Source organism: Pseudonaja textilis, chromosome 4 (genome assembly GCF_049901715.1).
Source record: "Pseudonaja textilis isolate UNSWEBS1 chromosome 4, rPseTex1.2, whole genome shotgun sequence".
Lineage (NCBI taxonomy): Eukaryota > Metazoa > Chordata > Lepidosauria > Squamata > Elapidae > Pseudonaja > Pseudonaja textilis.
Genome location: NC_141993.1, coordinates 93,256,485 through 93,276,049, shown reverse-complemented (window position 1 = coordinate 93,276,049; position 19,565 = coordinate 93,256,485). Strand labels below are relative to the sequence as shown.

The 19,565-nt window shown below is 52.9% G+C and overlaps 2 protein-coding genes across 2 annotated transcripts in view; both read right to left on the bottom strand.

Moving 5' to 3' along the window:
• LOC113450940 (IgGFc-binding protein-like) overlaps positions 1-1,243 on the bottom strand; it is a 74,550-nt gene extending 73,307 nt beyond the window's left edge. Inside the window, 3 exon segments of the mRNA XM_087933798.1 lie at positions 57-301; positions 862-897; positions 1,093-1,243. Coding sequence (XP_087789924.1) covers positions 57-301; positions 862-897; positions 1,093-1,243 — 432 coding nt within the window.
• A 1,395-nt stretch (positions 1,244-2,638) lies between these two features.
• Positions 2,639-16,306, bottom strand: LOC148125956 (MAM domain-containing protein 2-like). Its single transcript, XM_087933797.1, has 6 exons — positions 16,224-16,306; positions 8,747-8,799; positions 8,379-8,528; positions 5,880-6,142; positions 4,685-4,766; positions 2,639-2,688 (listed from the first exon to the last, which is right to left on the bottom strand). Exons 1-6 carry the CDS (start codon positions 16,304-16,306, stop codon positions 2,639-2,641), a joined length of 681 nt encoding a protein of 226 aa, XP_087789923.1.
• Positions 16,307-19,565: the final 3,259 nt, after the last annotated feature.

Below are 19,565 nucleotides of genomic sequence, written 5' to 3'. Positions count from 1 at the left end.
TGCTCCTTCGTACCCCACAGGTGTCCTTCAGCCGCAGCAGCAACCGCTCCACGTACCGTCACTCTTCCTCCTTTTCCCAGGGTGACCCGGATACCAAAGACATCAACGTGAACACTCTCAACGTATGAGACGTGTGTGTAGCCCCCTCGGTGCTCGTTGCTTGCTTCCACATTGAAGTAGGGGAGCAGAGAGTTGTTTCGGTCACACAGTTGGGAGAGGGTATAGGTGCAGTTGCCCATGAAGTGGTGCGTCAGCTTGTCAAAAGTGTAATAATGAGGGTCACCTGACACCAGGCAGGATTCTGGAAAGAAGAAAGGGAGGTCAGACACGGGCCGGTGTGAGCTCATTCGAAATGGGAATAAGCAGAGGATGCACTTTTGAGAGGAAGAAACAAGTTTGGGGCTGCCTGATCTGGTAGCTATTCCTACCCCTGCTAACAAGCACCATTTCTTCCTTGTGCACAGGAGTCCTGGGAAAAACATAATGAAAAATATGATAAAAGGAGAATGCACTTCTTTTGCAGAGCTCTTTTCGATGTGGAACAATTCAGTGATGTTGGAGTTCATCCCTGTGTCCCTGTGGAATACGGGGTGTCTATTCCAGCCCTGTGAACAAAGCTGGCAGCTTGCTATTTGCCATCTGCCTGGAATAGTTACGTGGCCTTTCCTTGGCACCATGTTTGCATCCAGCACAGGCGAAGGGGATGATTCCCCTGGTACCTATCAAATCTCCATGAGGGTGATGGGTTTGATGACCTTTTGATACCAAGAGAAGTTGGGCCATTGTCTTGTGAGAATGGAAGAAAACCTTTGGCAAAAAAGAAAGGAATATGCCTGTTCTTCTCCCGGTGGACCCTCTTACCTGAGACAGTTTGCTCTGCAGGTGGAGGTGTTGGCTCTGGTGAAGAAAGAAAAGAAACGAGGTTAGGATCAACCCTCCAATTGTCATTCATGTGTGTTCTTAGCAAGGCAGCCCCATGGATTGAGGAAACACCCTTTGGACCCCAGATTTTGCCCATCCCTGGGAAACTGGGGGGTCTCAGGAATGTCCTTCAAGCGTTGTCATTGAAATAAAGTCGAGGGGCAGAATTACCTGGCGTAGTGGGCTCCGTGGGTGTCGGTGTCGGTTCTGGTGAACAAAAGAAAGGGTTCAAGTTTGGATCAACACTCCCGTAGTCATTCTCCACTTTAGCCAGGGATGGGTGCAAAGGATGAGGGAACCTTGCACCCTCTATGACCTGCATGACTGAGAATCCCCATAGATTTTTAGCCCCGGACTTTGAGATGAACACCCTTCGGATGGTGTGGGAGCACGAATTGATTTCCAAGGAAAAAAAATTGCAGACTACAACATTTGCACCACTCAGGTGGCCCTGAGACACAGAGGAAACCCCAAGTGAACCCAGTGACTCGGTAAAAGGATGCAAACGCCAGCGGTCTGCAAGGAGTATAAGTCCTTCCCTTCCCCACCATCCATCAGAGATGAAGAAGCTTCTGGGATGAGAAGTGAAACGTCTTCAAAGACAAAACCAGAAAGCGCAGTTGCCTCCTGAAAAAAGCACCTTTGGGAGAACCAGGACCTGGAGGATGGAGACTCTCCATCGACTATCATCAGTGCTAGAAAGGAGAAGGAGTTGCAAAATGGAGGAGAAGAAGAAGAGGAGGAGGAGGAGGAGGAAAAGGACTCTGGGGTCCTTGGTATTCTCTGAACTTGGCGGTCCTTTTATCCACATTTCATGGCCCAACTAGAGAACATCATCAATGCTAGAAGGAAGTGGGTTTGGAGGAGGGGGAGGAGGAGGAGGAAGAGGAGAAGGAGGAGAAGAAGAAAAGGACAGTGGGGTCCTTGGTGCTTTCTGAGCTTCGTGGTTTTCTTGCAGACGTTTCATGACCCAACTAGGGAACATCTTCAGTGATTGAAGGGGTTTTTGGAGGAGGGAGGAGGAGAAGAGGAGAGGAGGAGGAGGAGGAGGAGGAGGACAGGCTCTCTGAGGAGGAGGAGTGGAAGGGGTTTGGAGGAGGAGGAGGAGGAGGAGAAGAAGAAAAGGACAGTGGGGTCCTTGGTGCTCTCTGAGCTTCGTGGTTTTCTTGCAGACGTTTCATGACCCAACTAGGCAACATCTTCAGTGCTAGAAGGGGGAGGGGTTTTCGGGGGGGGAGGAGAGGAGGAGGAAGACAACTGTGGAGTCCTTGGTGCTCTCTGAGCTTGGCTGTTTTCTTGAAGATCTTTCATGACCCAAATTTGGTAACGTCATCAGGTCTGAGCAATGAATATTCTCTTTTATTAGTGAGAACTGTGTCCTGGTTTTTTTTCAAACTGACTCAGGAAATTGGTGTCACCTGTTGAACTTGGACTAAATGCAGAATATTGCCTGTGCAGGAAATGGTGAGCAACTTGCTGAGAGGACAGGGAAGGAAGCCCCATTCTTTGATCTGCTCTGTGAAATTGTCCAGGCTTATCTAGAAGATATTACAGGGGTTAAAATTTAACTCCCCAATCAAACACTTCAGCAGTTGTCTCAGGTAGAAAAATCCAGCCACCATCACTGGTTACAGCCGGTTGCAACTTAAGCAAGAGATTATTAAACTTATGCTGATTAATGGCAGGGTGAGGTCCAGTGACAGAATCTGTCGATCTGTCAATCGCCCTCGTCATCTGAAGCCAGGACAGCTGTGCACAGAGACCTCCCTGGAAGAAGAGGCAGCCGGTTGTCTGGTGCAGGGCTCTCCAACCTTAGCAATGGGTGGACTTCAACTCCCAGAATTCCTCAGCCAGCAAAGCTCCCTGAGGAATGCTGGGAGCTGAACTCCACGAGCCTTAAAGTGGCCACAGTTGGAGCCCCCTGGTCTGGTGGATTTCAGGGTCCACAGAGGGTCATCGGGAGTGGTGCTCCGCCCAATGGGCGGGTGTGCCAAGGAAGGCTGGCTAAAGCCAAGGAGTTCTGGTTTTCATCAGCCATGGGGTGACTTGGGGCACTGCTGTCATCCCCCTTGAAAAACCCCATAATGGCTGATACCTGAAGGGAAAAGGCCCCCTGGGTTCTCAGATCACTTCTTGTCGGCAGGAGATTCACGGGAGGTCCGGCTCCCTTCAGCAAATCCTTGACTTGCAGCCATTCGTTCAACTGCTGCTTGAAGTTACATCAGAAAGTTGTCCCTGCTGAGATTTGCTTGGCCTCCATTGTGCTTTTCCAAAAGACAACTCCACTTCCTTGTTTTTTTTAAAGAGCTGTGATGGCCCACGGGTTCAAATGCAGTATTGCAGGCTGGCTCTGCTCACAGCCTGGAGTTTGATCTTGATTAGCTCAAGGTTGACTCAGCCTTCCGTCCTTCCAAGGTGGTAAACTGAGGACCCAGGTGCTTGGGGGCAAAAGGCTGACTCTGTAAACCACTTAGAGAGGGCCGTGAAGCCCTGTGAAGTGGTATATAAGTTTAAATGCTACTGCTATTTTTTCTTTGAAATGTTTTGCTTTTTTGGAAGAAAAAAATTTCAAAAGGAAAAAAAAAACCAAGAATGTCCAGTTGCCTTTTGGAAAAAGCACCTTTGGGCCACCTCTGCTGCTCCTTGTCTTCAAAACCAGGGGCCCACAACCACCGGGCCCCAGACCGGTACCGGTCCATGGATCATTTTCTATCGGGCCGCCGGTTTGCTGGGCTCTGCCATCTTGTTTCGGCAGAAAGTGCTGCCGGATGAGCTTTTCCGGTTGGAAACCGGCGTTTGGGTCCTGAAGGAATCCTCGTGCCTTAGTTTCATCGAAGTGGGGGGGCGGCTTCGAACGAAGAGCCGTCCCGATGGCGGAGGAGATAAAAAAAGCACAAAAAAGGTACAAAGGAGGAGTTGAAGGTGGCGGGGAGAAGCGGGGGAGGTCTGGCTGGCCGGTCGCTCGGCTCTCCTTGCCTTGTCATGCGTGCTGATGCCGGTACCGGGCCGCGGATCATTTTGTGATGCCGGTACTGGGCCGTGGCACAGAAAAGGTTGGGGGCCACTGTTCAAAACCATTTCTGGCCCTGGAGACTGAAAAGGCTTCTGGTCTGTAGGTGACGCTGTCATGCTGTCTAATTAAATGTCTCCCTTGCTTTGCTGCCTTTTATGGGGTCACCTGGCCAGTATCTTAAGTCAGGGGTCTCCAACCTTGGCCGCTTTGAGACTCTTGGACTCCAATTCCCAGAATTACTGGCTGAGGGACTCTGGGAGTTGAAGTCCACAAGTCTTAAAACCCCTGCCTGAGGTGACCTTCAACCTTTGGCCTTTGCTCACGGGAAGAAGAGTCCTAATGATATTATCAGACAGAGTTGCAACTCCTTCAGAACCACATTAGAACTGAAGAAGCTCCTCGGATGAGAAACCAAAGGTTTTCCAAGAAAAAAACCCCGTTCTCTTTTGGTGAAGCACCTTTGGGGCCACCATGACCTGGATGGCTGAGAAGCTCCACAGATACTCCAGAATAACATCTGCCTGGATTCTGCAGGAGGAGCCCTGAGTATTCTGGCCTCTGGAAGACTCCTCACATCTCCCCGAGGGCTGAGGGGCGTTTTTGGTGGCTCCCCTCCTGCGTCCCTCGGGGGACAGCTGTGGTTTGAAGGCTCGGGCCCCTTCGGAAAGGACCTCTGATGTTGCCCTCCGAGATCAACTTCATGGAAGCCCTCTTGGGTGGGAAAGCTGAGGTGAAGAAGGAGTCCCTTACCGCAAGGCCCTCTCCTGACCACCACATTGTCCACGGCTGTGTCCCCAAATTCGGTCAACCCCCGAATGGCATCAAAGGCCACCTGCGAGGAGGAAAGAACGCCCAGTCAGAGCAAGGAAGGAGCCAGAAGGAAGGAGGCCCCTGGGCTCAACTGCCCTCTCCATCCTCCCAGCTGCAGGTAGGGAAAAACTGCCAGGTGTTAGAACCTCAGAGCAAGGGAAGGTTTTTCTTTAAGTTCACACCCAGAGCGTGGTACCCCCCCACCCTTCCCTCATTCAGTTTCTACAGCCATCCGTCTCAGTCGAGGACTCAGGGTGGCTTACGATGAATGAATACGAACGTTACTATTATGTCTCTTTTCCAGATCATTAATTTGGCTTGGTATATAAAATATGCTTTGTTTCTTTTGCGTTTTCTCTTGTTCTGCAGCGAAGGTGAAGAATTCCACCCACGCCACCCGCTGTAAAATACCACAACCCGGCACCGAATAGATTTTGGAGGAATTTTCAGACAGCGTCTTACGATGGCCCTCACCCTGGGTGGCTTTAGAAGGGGGCTAGCCTGGTTCTAGGTGAACCTTGTCAGGATGTTAGAAGAACAACATTGGGAGGGACCTTGAAGACCTTGCAGTCTATTCATTCCTCTGGCCAAGGCAGGAGTCCTTAAGCCACCCAGGACCAACGGCTGTCGATTCTCTTCCTTAAAAGCTCCAGTGAGGAAGCGCCCACAACTTCTGTCGTGAGAGTCCTCCCTTAATTCCAGGTTGCTCCTCTCCTGGACTTGTTTCACCGCTTGCTTCTTATCCTGCCTTCGGATGCTTTGGAGAGGAGGCTGACCCCTCTCTTCTGTGGCAGCCCCTCAAATATTGGAAGACTCCTAGTCCTTCTCTTCATTAAACTAGACCTGCCCAATTCCTGGAACGGCCCTTCATAGGTTTTAGCCTCCAGCCTCCAGCCCCCAGCCTAGAACGGTCGGCTGTTTTGGCAGCGGCTGCACACGGCTTGCCAGCAGCTCCTAGCCTTAAGGATCCTATCAGCTGCCGGAGGGGCCAGGCTTGGACTGCCAGCTGCTGGAAATGGGGACGGGGGCTGCCCTCAATGGCTCAGAGGGGCTTCCTCTCCCCACTTGGGGAGCGGACGGAAGACACGGGGACCCTTTGGTCCAGCCTATTCTGGAAGAGCTGCCAATCTGTTACCTGGAAGCGAGCCTCCTTCTCAAAGTAGACGGAGATGAGTCCATGCTGCCAGTCGGGGCTCTGGCTCCCCCTCCGGCTCCACAGCCCAGTCTCGCCCTGGTCCCCCAAGAGGGTCACCTTCAGCTCATTGAAGTCCTCGGAGCCAAACATGTGATACCGGAAGTCGATGCAGATTTCCCCAGAGCCCAGCAGCCGGGGGCTCTCCAGCCGGTTGAGGTCGTAGGGAATCAGGTTGCTGGCCTCCTGGTAGATGAAGTACCCTCCTGCAAGAAGAAGCAGGAATTACTGGAACAAGGGAGCAAGAGACATGAGGGCCCAGGCCAGCCAAATCAAGGGTGCTAAGGGGACAGGGCGGCTCGGTGGCCAAGACGCTGAGCTTGTCAATCAGAAAGGTCAGCAGTCCGAATCCCCAGTGCCGCATGATGGAGGGAGCTCCCGTTCGTTGTCCCAGCAGCTTCTGCCAACCTGGCAGTTCGAAAGCATGTCAAAAATGCAAGTAGACATACAGGGACCCCTTTGGTGGGAAGGGAGCAACGCTCCTCTGTCTGCCTTTGGGGTTTAGTCCTGAAGGCCACAGGACCACGGAGACGTCTTCGGACAGCGCTGGCTCTTTGCAATGGAGACGAGTAGCGCCCGCCAGAGCCGGAAACAAAGAGCTAGCATGGATGTGCCAGGGGAACCTTTACGTTTACTTTTAGGGTGTGATCAAAGAGACCGGGCCAGCCTCATGTGGTGCATGCTTCGTGCAAACCACATCGATCATAGGATACGCAAACAAAGCCTAATCGTTAGGAAGTGACAACATCCCAAACGTGTTTTTAGCCCCAAAAGGCAACTGGAGTTTCTTGGTTTTTTTTCTTTGAAAACATTTCACTTCTCATCCAAGAAGTTCTAGCTGACTGGTGGAGAATGGAAGGATTGATATTATTCGCAGTAGTCTGGTCATTAACCCTGGCGGGCTGGTGGTTAGCTCTCTGAGAAGTTGTTGAGGCCACTTGGGGTTTTACCTGTGCCCTCAGGGTCACCTGAATCAGAGAATAAACAGGTGTGGCACCTTCTTGGGACTGCTGCAAGGACTGTAAACGGGAGATAGGTGGTATCAATGACTCTCGGAAAGCTGACCTTCAAAGTACTCAGGACCAGATGTCTACAGACCATAAATCAGAGATCCCCAAACTCGGCAACTTTAAGACTTGTGGACTTCAATTCCCAGAATTCTCCAGCCAGCTATTCTGGGAGTTGAAGTCCACAAGTCTTCAAGTTGCCAACTTTGGGGACCCCTGCTATAAATCCTTCCATCCCACGTCATTCAGTCAGAACTGAAGAAGTTTCTTGGATGTGAAGCGAAACCTTTTCAAAGAGAAAAGCAAGAAAACCCAGTTGCCTTTCAGAAAAGCCCCCTTGGGATGTTCTTTCTGGAAATGGGGCGGGGGGCTTCCTAAACCGTCATTACGAGGAGGGCTGGGAGCTCTTGCAGACTCCAGATCCATCTGCGTCGCTGCAGGCTTCAAGAGTCAAGGAATTCTGGTCCTTGAAATTAGGGGGAGGGTGAGACCAAGACCCATTTTGCACCATTTCAGGCCCCTACAGAGAAAAGCAGCCACGGGGAAGATGCACACAACACGCAGTCTGTCCACTTAGTGTGTTTCAGCCTGGAGTGTTGTGTAAACCTGGCCATGTCGATCATTTCAGATCCAGGCCGTGGTGCAGTCAAGTAAAATTGGGTTGGCAGAGTAGACAATGCTTAGATTAGGTGTGAGCGTTTGTCAAGGAGAAACAACACGAGAATCCGTGCAGCTGGAAGTGAAGCCCAGGAGGACTATTTGGGACCCAAATCGCTAGTCAGCAGCTGGGCGCAATGGAGGGAACGGGGCAGCGATGGCCTCTGGGAAGGGCCCTGGGCTCCCGGGGCCACCTGACGGGCAAGAGGCAAAGGCAGGTGGTGCAGAGTTTGCAGGACAACCTCCTTTCTCTCTTGACCCCAGATCTTTCAGTCAGATTCTGCTGGCTCTGAGAGACAGGAGCTATGCTGGGAGAAGAAGAGGCACCTTCGTCAATCAAAGAAGGCCTTGCAGTTGTGACTTTGAATGTCTCTTTCCAAGGATGGGGAGATCTCTGGCCCTCCATCTGCTTTGGGATTCCATGTCCCATCATCCCTGGCCAAGGACCACGAGTGGAAAGGGTCTATGAGCAGTTGGAATCCAGCCCTCGGAACACCAGTGTTTCTACCCCCTCCCAGCGACTTGGGAGAGAGACTGGGTCAAAGCCTGCACGCCAAGTTGGAGGAGGTGGGGACCACGCACGGTTGGTGAGGACCACCTCCTGCTGTCAACCTGCCAATCCTTCCAGCCTGCTCCAGTCTTCCGGTGGCCCTGGGAGCCACTCGCAGGCCCAAAGAGATCCGGAGGTCCCCAGCTGCACTGAGCGAGGGAGGGAGGGGGCCAAGGGCCAGGGAGAATGGGGGTGGGGCTTTGCCCATTGCAGTTACGGAGCACTTACTTCCATCCGGATAATCCCCACTCGGGCCGGTGCCAGGAGTGGGCGTATCGTGCTTGGTGCGGATCCAGGTGCCTTGGTTGGTGCCACAGGTTTGGGTCCAGTCGCAAAAGGGCCAGGAGTTGTTGTTGAAGTCACAGCTGGCCAGGTAGCCTGGAATGGGGAAGGAGGAACACAGTGCAGGACAGGCAGACATGCTTCCCAGCAGCCCCTCTCAACTTGGTAGCCTTGAAAAAGGAACCCCATCATCCACAGCTGATCGGCTGGCACGGAAGTCTGAGAAGGGGTTTCCCAGGTATTTGAGAGACACGGAGCTGGGAGGGAGGGAAGCTGCTTTAAGGTATCTGGCAGGAAGGAGGTGGGGGCTATACCTGTATCGTGAGTCCAAGTCTCCAATCCGGCTGCCCAGTTGCCTTCTTTTTTCCTGCCAAGCAAAGAGGGGACAATTGAGGCCTGGCTCCTGTGCCCACCTCCTTCCCACGAGAGGGGCCAACCGGCCCATGGTGGGCGGAGCGGGGGAGGGGTCCAAGGGAAAATAGAGGGGGAGCCACAGCAAGAGAGCAAAGTGTTCACCGTCGGTATGATGTGAGAAATGACCCTGGGGACTGTGAAGAAAGGGATTCACACCCGCGCAAAGAGGAAGAAGCGCACCTTCCCTGGGACCCAAAGGACAGCAACATCACTGCCGGTTGGACTCTTCCAGGGAGGGGAGGAGAGGGGGGGAGGGGAGGGGACGGAAGGGGCTTTGTGTAAATGCCCTCACCCGTGTGAGCACCACATCCCTAGCCAGCCGGCCTTGGACTGCAGCATCCTGCTTTGTGAGGAGAGGGGAGGGTATAGGATACGGGAGGGGACGGGATAGAAAAAGATAATATGCGGCGAGGTGAGAGGAGAATAGAAAACTAAGACTGAGAAACTAAGACTAAGACTAAAATAGGGAATAGATTTATTTGGCCAAGTGTGGTTAGACACTTGGCCAAATAAGAAGAAGGGAGGAGGAGGAGGAGAAGAAGAAGAAGAGGAGGAGGAAGAGGAGGAGGAGGAGGAGAAGAGGAGGAAGAAGAGGAGGAAGAGAAGAAGAAGAGAAAGAGAAGGAGGAGGAGGAAGAGGAGGAGAAGAGGAGAGAGAAGAAGAAGGAGGAGGAGGAGAGGGGAAGAAGGAGAGAGAAGAGGAGGAGAGAAGAGGAGAAGAGGAGGAGAGAGGAGGAGAAGGGAAGAAGAAGGAAGAGGAGAGGGAAGAAGAGGAAGAGGAGGAGAAGGAGGAGGAGAAAAAGAAGAAGAGGAGGAGGAGGAGGAGAGAAGGAGGAAGGAGAAGAGGAGGAGGAGGAGGGTGCTTGTGGGGTCCTTGGGGTTCTCTGAGCATGGCTGTTTTCTTACATTTCATGACCCAACTAGGCCAGGGGTCGCCAACCTTTTGGACCTCAGGGACCACCAAACTCATAATTTTAAATCCCAGGGGCCACTAATATGAATTTTCATCGACGGTGGCTTGCTGACGTTGGTGTGGGAGAGGGAGAGAGAGAGAGAGAGAGAGAGAGAGATCCAATCTAACCTCAGAGGGCTGGCGGTGATATTCTCTCTCTCTCTCTCTCTGTCACATACACACACACACAAACGCACACACACCTACACACACAACACACACCCACACCCTCCAAGGCAGCCACATTCCCAATCTGCCTTCCGGCTCCATTCTCGGGGAGAAAGAGAGAGGGAGAAACGGTATCCCGCAATCCCAAATAAAAGGTAGGAAAATGGGGTGGGGAGTTTTCCTGCAGACTTTCGGGGGGGATTTTCCCAGGGTCTCTACAGAAAAAGAGAAGCAGCAGAAACCCTGGGAAAATCCCAAAAAAAGTCTGCAGAAAAATCCCCCCCACCGCCTTTTTCCTACCGATCAATGGTTCTTCATTTGGGATTGCAGGATACCGTCTCCAGCTCTGTTCTCAGGGAGGAAGAGAGAGAGAGAGAGACTTTTGGCTTCATGCAAGGAAAGCAGCAGAAGCCGCAGAAATCTTTCTTTCTCTCCCCCCAAACTCCACCAGAAATGAGTCTTTTGTGCCGGCGCAGCCTCTTGGAGCAGGAGGCCTTGCAGGGTCTCAAAGACTCATTTCTGGCGGAGTTTGGGGGAGAGAAAGAAAGACTTCTGCTGCTTTCCTTGCATGCAGCCACAAGCAGAAGGAAGAAGCGGAAAGAAGGAGCCCCATGGCCAGGCCAGGTGTTTGAGGTGATTGGGGCAAGTTCCCCCCCTCCACCCTTTCCCCCCTCCCCTCACTACCTCATGTTGTTTGCAATGCAAGTGATGCAAGCCTTGTGTTCCCGCGGGCCATGTGGGCGGCACAGCCTGGATTAATTGCTTTGGGGGAGACATTTCTCTGTGGACCACCACAATTTTCTCACAGGCCACCAGTGGTCTCCAGCCCACCGGTTAGCCACCACTGAACTAGGCCACATCATGAGTGCTAGAAGGGGTGGTGGCTTCTGGGGTGAGGAGGGTGAGGAGAGCCATGCGCCCCTCCGATGGCCCCAAATCAGTCAGGGGCTGGGAGCAGCTTTTCCTTCTCTGACCGATTCTTCAGAGGCCTTTGAGAACAGCTGTTGGGCTCATTTGATGCAGCATACAGATGCTGTACAGGCATTGATTTACAGCAGGGGTGGGATTCAAATTTTTTAACAACTGCTTCTGTGGGCGTGGATTAGTTGGTGGGTGTGGCTTGGTGGTCATGTGACTGGCTGGGTGTGGCCAACTCAATATCACTCACATTGAGGCACGCATCTCCTCGCCTGGCCTCTCATGACTGTGGGGATGCTGCAATAGTCGTAAGTGTGAAAAATGGTCATAAGTCACTTTTTCAGTGCCATTGTAACTTTGAATGGTCACTCCACACAAGCAAAGTACCGGCAAAGGAGGAGGAAAAAAAATCCAGAGAAGTTCCAGAGACAGGAAGTCTAGTCCTGCCAAGAATGTAATAAGGGTTAACGGAGAGGCAGTTTCTGTAAGCAACACCAGAATGTTTCCCACCTGCCTTCCTTACAGGATTAGCCCTGTAATTTCTTCTAACAACCGGTTCTCCGAACTGCTTAGAATGTTAACAACCGGTTCTAGCGAATAGGTGCAAACTGGTAGAATCCCACCCCTGAATTACAGGTATTAGTAGCCATAGCACCTATAGAATGTAGACTTATATACTGCCCCACAGTGCTTTACAGCATTTTCTGGGCATTATGCAGTGTCGGCATTATTTGCATATTGCCCCCAACAATCTGGGTCCTCCTTTTGATGACCTCGGAAGGATGGAAGTCCGAGTCAACCTTGAGCCAGTCAGGGTCGAACTCCTGGCTGTTGGCAGTGAGAGTCAGCCTGCAATGCTAGAAGACCTCCAGGGGTCCCTTCCAACTCTCACCTTACTATCCAAAACATTCCTGTGAGGTTGGCCCAAACACACCCTGGACGCTTCTGGGACCTGATGCTGCTCTCTCTCTCTCTCCTATGTCTTCTCTAATCAGGGTAAAGGTTCCCCACTCACATGCGTGCTAGTCGTTTCCGACTCTAGGGGGCAGTGCTTCTCTCCATTACAAAGCCAAAGGCGGCGTCTCCGTGGTCGTGTGGCTGCAGGACTAAATGCTGAAGGTGCCCGGAGTGCCGTGACCTTCCCACCAAAGGGGTCCCTATTTCTCTACTTGCATTTTTTATGTGCTTTCGAACTGCCAGCTTGGCAGAAGCTGCTGGGATGAGGAGCGGGAGCTCACTCCATGACACGGCGCTAGGGATTCGAACCGCTGAACTGCCAACCTTCCTGATCGACAAGCTGAGCGTCTTAGCCCCTGAGCCACCAAGTCCCTTCATAACTGGGGGCCCGCCCTGAAGAAGACCCTTCCAGGCCTGGGGAGCAGAAGCAGAGGGTGGCCATGTCTCCCACGGCCTCTGGCCACGCCGTTGTGGCCACGGGGGAGGCACCGTGGCCTTGGTGGAGAAGGAGATGACCCTGAGTGTTTGGAGGCCTTCAAAAGCCTTGGAGGAGAGAAGACCCCTCCTCCCTTCTCCCCCAGGATGCAAAGGGAGCACCTAGAGGCTGCCCAGCAGGGCCCAGGGGTCGGGGAGGCCCTGGGGAGAAAAGGAGAGCGATGGGGAAGCCTTGGGAAATGGCTGGGTGGCTCCTGAGAGAGCAGAAAGGGGCTCGAGAAGAGGCAGCTTATGGTCAAAGGGTCAAGATGGCACCACAGTTGAAACTGACCATGAACGGGTTGCAAAGAAACACGACTTTTGCAAAAACCAATACATTTTGAATCAGCAGATAAGCCAGGGAAGCGGTTAGCATACAAAATGGGGGGAAAAAAGGACATTCAAGTTGCAGAAAGGAAGAGCTATTATAATTATTTTCCTCCGTTTAACCGCGACCAATTCTCAGAGGTTGCCTGGACAAGTCCCTGCAGTTTTGGGGGCCATCTGCTTGCAGGGGTTTGCCATTGTCTCCTTCTTAGGGCTGGGAGCGAGGGGTCGGCCCAAGCTCAAGCGGCTGGCTTTGTGCCAGAGGCAGGACTAGAACTCTCCGTCTCCCGGTTTCTAGCCTGGGGCCTTAACCACCACACCAAACGGACTCTCACAATAGACAATAAGGAAATGCATTTAAAATATATATATGTGTGTGTAACACTGAGGAAGTTCCAGGGGAGAAAACAGATGAATTATCCGGACAAGTCAAAATTCTGTGGGCTCATCAGAAGCGAGGAAGCTTCTTGGGTGAGAGGCGAAATGTCTTTCTCACAATAAAAATGGCCCAGTTGATGTTTGAAAATGCCTCTTTGGGGTAATTAAGCCAACCCAGCCCCCTCTGGGGCGCTGGGCCCGGAGCCCTTCAAGAAGGTCAGGGACTGGAGACCCCAGAATTCCCCCCTCTCTCCCTCCCCCCTCCTCCCGCTGGCCTGACGGTCCCTGCTTCCTCCTCCAGCCCGGTCTCGTGGACTCTGCAGCCGTGGGGCAGACGGAGGGCATCCCCAGGGCCTGGCATCACAGGCTGACCTTTGGTGCTGGCAGCTCAAAGGTGTTGGCACAGGTGGGGCAAAGGGCTTTTCCCACAGAGGAACCGCAACCAGGAAATTGGGAGCAGGAGAAAAGCCGCGGGGCAAAGGTGACCCCTCCCTCCTCCCTCTGCTGCTCTCCACTTCCTCGCCTCCTCTCCACCCCCCACCCCAAAGAATAGGTTAGAATAACAGAGTTGGAAGGGACCCTGGAGGTCTTCTAGTCCAACCCCCTGCTTAGGCAGGAAACCCTACACCACTTCAGACAAATGGCTGTCCGAGCTCTTCTTAAAAACCTCCAGTGATGCAGCATCCACAACTTCTGGAGGCAAATTGTTCCACTGAATAATTGTCCTCCCTGTTAGGAGATTCCTTCTTAGTTCCACCTTATTTCCAAGGAGAGTTGAATCTCTCTCCTTGTTCAGTTTCCATTCATTTATTCCTTGCCTGGCCTTCAGGTGCTTTAGAAGATAGCTTGACCCCCTTCCTCCTCCTCTCTGTGGCAGCCCCTCAACTATTGGAAGATGCTCTCCTGTCTCCCCTGGTCCTTCTCTTCCCTAGACTAGCCAGGCCCAGTTCCTGCAACCGTCCATCGTATGTTTGAGCCTCCAGTCCCCTCATCATCCTGGTTGCTCTTCTCTGCACTTTTTCCAGAGTCTCAACATCTGTTTTACACCCTGGCGACCAAAACTGGGTGCAGGCAAAGGCAAAGAAACTCTGCCTGTGGACAGAAACAGCCAAAGCCCCATGGACAGCTTGTCCCCCATTCAGGTAGTCCCTGACATACAACCATAATGGAGCCTCACATCTACGCTACTAAGCGAGACAGTCGTGAAGTGAATTTTGCTCCATTTTACGACCTTTCTTGCCCCAGGCATTAAAGGAATCACTCCTGTTAAGTTAGTAAGACGGTTGGTTGATAAGGGAATCTGGCTTCCACGTCAACGTCACTGGTCAGAAGGCCGCAAAAGGGGATCAGGTGAGCCCACCACACACACACACACACACACTGGAGCAGTCATAAACCACCAGGCATTCCAGTAGACAAGCTTCAGGGGGGAGAGACTGGATCAGGCGACCCTCCCCAACATTGCACAAATGGGTCGCTCACCCTGCAGGGAAGGGACCCCAGGAAGTCACAGCCAGGCTCTCTTCACCCCATTATTATGGGAAGGGTCCTCATGGTGGCCAAGGATGCTTTGCCCCTTCAAGGAGACCTTCCTAGGGGGACCTTCAGCTGCCCAGCTCAGAGGAATGGTCTCTCTGTCTCTGTCTCTGCCCTTCTCTCTCTTTCTGTCTCTTATCTCTCTTCTTCTCTGTCTGCCTTTCTGCCTCTCCCTTTCTCTCTCCCTCTCTCTGTCTCTCTCTCTTCCTCTCTCTTTCTTCCTCTCTCCCTCCCTCCCTCTCACTCTCCCTGTCTTTCTGTCTCTGTCTCTCTCTCTCTCTTCTCTCTCTCCCACCCTCTCTCTGTCTCTCTTCATTTCTCTCTTCCTCCCCTCTCTCTCCCACCCTCTCTCTGTCTCTCTTTTTCTCTCTTCCTCCCCCTCTCTCTCCCTCTCTCTCTGTCCTCTCTCATCTCTCTCCCTCCACTCTCCTGTCTCTCTGTCTCTGTCTCTCTGTCTCTCTTCATCTCTCTCTTCCTCCCCTCTCTGTCTCTGTTTCTCTCTCCCCCCCTCTTTCCCTCTCTCTTCCTCTCTCCCTGTCTTTCTGTCTCTGACTCTCTCTCTCTCTCCCTCTCTCTTCCTCTCTCTCCGTCTTTCTGTCTCTGTCTCTCTTCCTCTCTCTCTTCCTCTCTCTCTCTCTGTCTCTCTCTGTCTCCGTTTCTGTGTCTCTTCCTCTCTCTCTTCCTCTCTCTCTCCCCATCTCTCTTCCTTTCTCTGTCTGTCTCTCTCCCTCTCTCTCCCTCTCTCTCTGTCTCTCTTCATCTTTCTCTTCCTCTCCTTCTCTCTTTTCCTCCCTCTCTCTCTCTGTCTCTGTTTCTCTCTCTTCCTCTCTCTGTCTCTCTCCCTCCCCCCACCTCTCTCCTGTCTTTCTGTCTCTGTCTCTCTTCCTCTCTCTGTCTCTGTCTCTCTCTTCCTCTCTCTCCTCTGCCCCCTCTCCCCCTTTCTGTCTCTGTCTCTCTTTCTCTCTCTCCCTCTTTCTCTGTCTCTCTTCCTCTCTCTCTTCTTCTCCCTCCCTCTTTCCCTCTCTCTTCCTCTCTCTCTCTCTCTCATCCTCTCTCTGTCTCTCTTCCTCTCTCTCTCTCCCTCTCTCTCTGTGTCTCTGTCTCTCTTTCTCTCTCTCTCTTCCTCTTTCTGTCTCTTCCCCCCGCTCTTCCTCTTTCTCTTCCTCTCTCTGTCTCTCTGTTTCTCTTTCCCCTTCTCTCTGTCTCTCTGTCTCTCTTCCTCTCTCTCTTCCTCTCTCTCTCTCCCTCTCTTCCTCCTCTCTCTTTCTCTTTGTCTCTCTCTCTCTCACACACACAAAGACACACAGACCTGTAATATAATTTGCTAGCCAAAGACAGACAAGTGACGGAAGACACAGCCGAGTTTTGCTCCAGTGGGAAAATGGGAGGGGGGGAAAAGCACCGAAGATAAACCCGGCTAACACCCCAGAGAGGAGCCCCCAGATGCTGGCTTCCCTCGGGAAGGTCACGCCTGGTGGGGACAAGGCAAGAGCGATCCCCATGGCCAGCATCCCCACATCCTCCCAGCCGAAGAAGAGAGAGAAACTGACAAGACCTTCCCAGTTGTACATCATATAAGACTTTCAGCTCTCAGGGAAGAAGCGGAGATTCCCGCTGAGCATTAACCAGACCCCCCCCCCGCCCCCCCTTGCAGACGGAGCGTCTTACCCTGGGCTCTCCCGCACGGCAAAACACAGGAAGACCCAAATGCCCAGCAGGCACCACCGGGCCCCCATGGTGCTGGGCCGCATCGGAAGCTGCTGCAGCTGCGTTGGGTTCTTCTCAGCTTCCCTCTCTGGGGCTGCTCTGCATAATCTCAGTGCCACCCAGCTGCCAGCCAGGAGCAAAGTGAGGACCGGCCGTGGGTGACACAGCCCCAAGAGGCATGACAGGAGGGCGGAGTCCCAGCAGGTGTCTCCCATGCATCAGGTGTGCACACAGGTGAAAGCAAGAGGAATGCCGCAGGAAGCCCAGGCCCACGGCTGCGTCACGCCCTTCTCACGACCGGCTCGGTGTTGCCAAGGGAGTCTGCTAGCAGGAAGGGAAGGCGGGCGAAGACCCCCCTGCTTGGGGTCCAGAGGCTTCAGCCAGGGGACGCCCTTCGGACGGGGGTTGCACGTTTCCTTCCCCTCCGCAAACGCAAGAAGAAACGTAGAATAGAGTTGGACCAGGTGGGCCTTTCCTGAACACACAGACCCCCCACCCCCCACCCCCGATCTCCTTGGGCCCTGATGGCATCCTAGGCACACTGGCCCAACTTAGGCCATTTCTCCCGCGGTTCCCTCCCAGGTCTGCCGCACCCCTGGAATGCAGCCTCAGCTTCCCTGTTGGGTTTCTGCCTGGATTCCTTCTCCAGCAGGGGATCCCTCGGGCTGATTCTCCTCTGCCCCGGTCCTTCCTTTCAAGCGATGGCAGCCACTTGGAGCCCTCCTGGCCGCCGCTGGGGAAGGCTGGAGGGAGAGAATTCAGAACCACACAGTTGGGAGGGACCTTGGAGGTCATCTAGTCCAGGGGTCGCCCACCTTTTGGAGCTCAGGGACCACCAGACACATCATCTTAAATCCCGCGGACCAGAGGGACCCTGGGAAAATCCCCCCAAAAGTCTGGAGGAAAATCTCCCACCCCGTTTTCCTACCGATCGATCGTTCTTTATTTGGGATTGCAGGATACCGTCTCCGGCTCCGTTCTCAGGGGGAGAGAGAGAGGAGAGACTTTTGGCTCCATGCAAGGAAAGCAGCAAAGCTGCAGAACTCTTTCTTTCTCTCCCCCAAACTCCGCCAGGAATGAGCCTTTGTGACACTTGTCATGCCGCAACAGCCTCTTGGAGCAGGAGGCCTTGCAGGGTCCCAAAGGCTCATTTCTGGCAGAGTTTCGGGGAGAGAAAGGAAGACTTTGGCCGCTTTCCTTGCCTGCAGCCACAAGCAGAAGAAGAAAGAAGCAGAAAGAAGCAGCCTGGGGGCCAGGCCAGGTGTGTGGGACAAAGTGGGGTGCATTCCCCCCTCCTCCCTTTCGCCCCTCCCCTCCCTGCCTCGTTTTGTGCACAATGCAAGCGACGCAAGCCTTGTGTGTTCCCGCAGGCCATGTGGGTGGTGCAGCCTTGTGTTCCTGCAGCCTGGATTAATGGCTTTGTGGGGCGGGGGGACATTTCTCTGCAGACCACCCAAATTTTCTCGCAGACCACCAGCTCATTCCCCGGCTCATTGGCTGGCGACCCCTGGGCTAGTCCAACCCCCCGCTTGAGCAGGGGCCCTTCTACCTTGTCAGACCAGAGGCTGTCCAACCTCTTCTTGAAAACCTCCAGCGATGGAGGCAACTTCTGTTCCCCTGGTTGATTGTTCTTGAATCCATTTGGCTTGGATAATAGAGTTGGGAGGGACCCTGGAGGTCTTCTAGTCCAGCCCCCCTGCTGGAGCAACCACCCTTTGAGACAAATGGCTGTGCAGTCTCTCCAGTGTGGGAGCACCCACAAAACGTCTGAAAGCAACTTCTCTTCCACTTGTTTCCACTCGCTCTCGCTGTCAGGAAATGCCTCCTTCCTTCTCAGGTGGCTTCTCTCCTTGATCAGTTCCCCTCCTTTGCTTCTTCTCCTGCCTTTTGGTGCTGCGGAGAAGAGGTTGTCCCCCCTCCCTTCTTTGGGGCAGCCCCTCAAATTTCTCAAGAAAGGGGCTGCCTTCACATCGCACCACACAGAACAGTGTGGATCTTCCTTTCAAACGCGTTTCCGGGAAGGCATAAAATTGCCAAGCTGGGTTCACTGGACGGCCTGCTGAGCCGCGGAGCCGTCCTCTGCCCGGCTGGGGCCTGTGGTGACCCCCAGCCAAGATCCTACGGGGACTCTTTTTCTCCCAGTTCCTGCCTGCAAAGCCGGCATCCCAGCCGGCCCTCACCTGCCAACCCCCCTGGCTCTCCTGGAAGCCGGCCGCTCCCACGGCGGCCCTGCGTGTGCACAGCTTCCATGCCTGGCTTGGAGCCGGCTCTCTCCAAAGGCAGCCCCGGCTCGTCCCTTAAACTGGCAAGACAATGGCAGGAGACAAGGGCCGCCTGGTCTTCCTCACGGACGACGCCTGCCTGGGAGTCCATCCGAGGCATCCAAGCGGGGCGGGGGAGGGGAGGCGGCCAGGCTCAGGCAAAGGAGCCGGGCACTACTGATCCAAACTTCAACACCAGCCAGCAATGTATTGCACGTGCTGAAGAGGCCGATGCGATCCTCAGAGGCCTTAACTGAAACGGCTCTGTGGAGGTTCTCGGTCATCCAGGTCATGGTTGACCTAAAAGTGGATTTTCCAAAGGGCAACTGGACTTTCTCGTTTTTTTTCCCTTGAAAATATTTCACTTCTCATCCAAGAAGCTTCTTCGGTTCTGACTGAATGGTGGAGAATTGAAAGACTTAGAACAGAACAGAACACAATAGAGTAGATATTGGATGGAGAATAGAATATAACAGAAGAATGAAGAATTAATAGAATATAGAATAGAATAACGAAGAATTAATAGAATATTGGAATGAAGAACAGAATAGAATAGAAAATAGAAGAAAGTGGAATGGAATGGAATGGAATAGAATAGAATAGAATAGCAAATAGAAGATAGTGGAATGGAATGGAATGGAATGGAATAGAATAGAATAGAATAGAATAGAATAGAATAGAATAGAATAGAATAGAATAGAAAATAAAAGAGAGTGGAATGGAATGGAATGGAATGGAATGGAATAGAATAGAAGCTGGAAGGGACCTCAGAGGTCTTCTAGTCCAGCCCCCTGCTCAAGCAGGAGAACCTATACCATTTCAGACAAGTGACCGTCCAGCCTCTTCTTAAAATCCTCCAGTGACGGAGCACCCAGGATTTCTGAATTTATATTCCTTATTCAGTATTCCTTCATTTATATTCAAGGAATATGAATCCTTCCGTCTGCCACCATTCAGTCAGAACCGAAGAAGCCTCTTGGATGGGAAGCGACACGTCTTTAAGGAAAAACAAAAGTCCCTTTGGACTTTGGAAAAAGCAGCT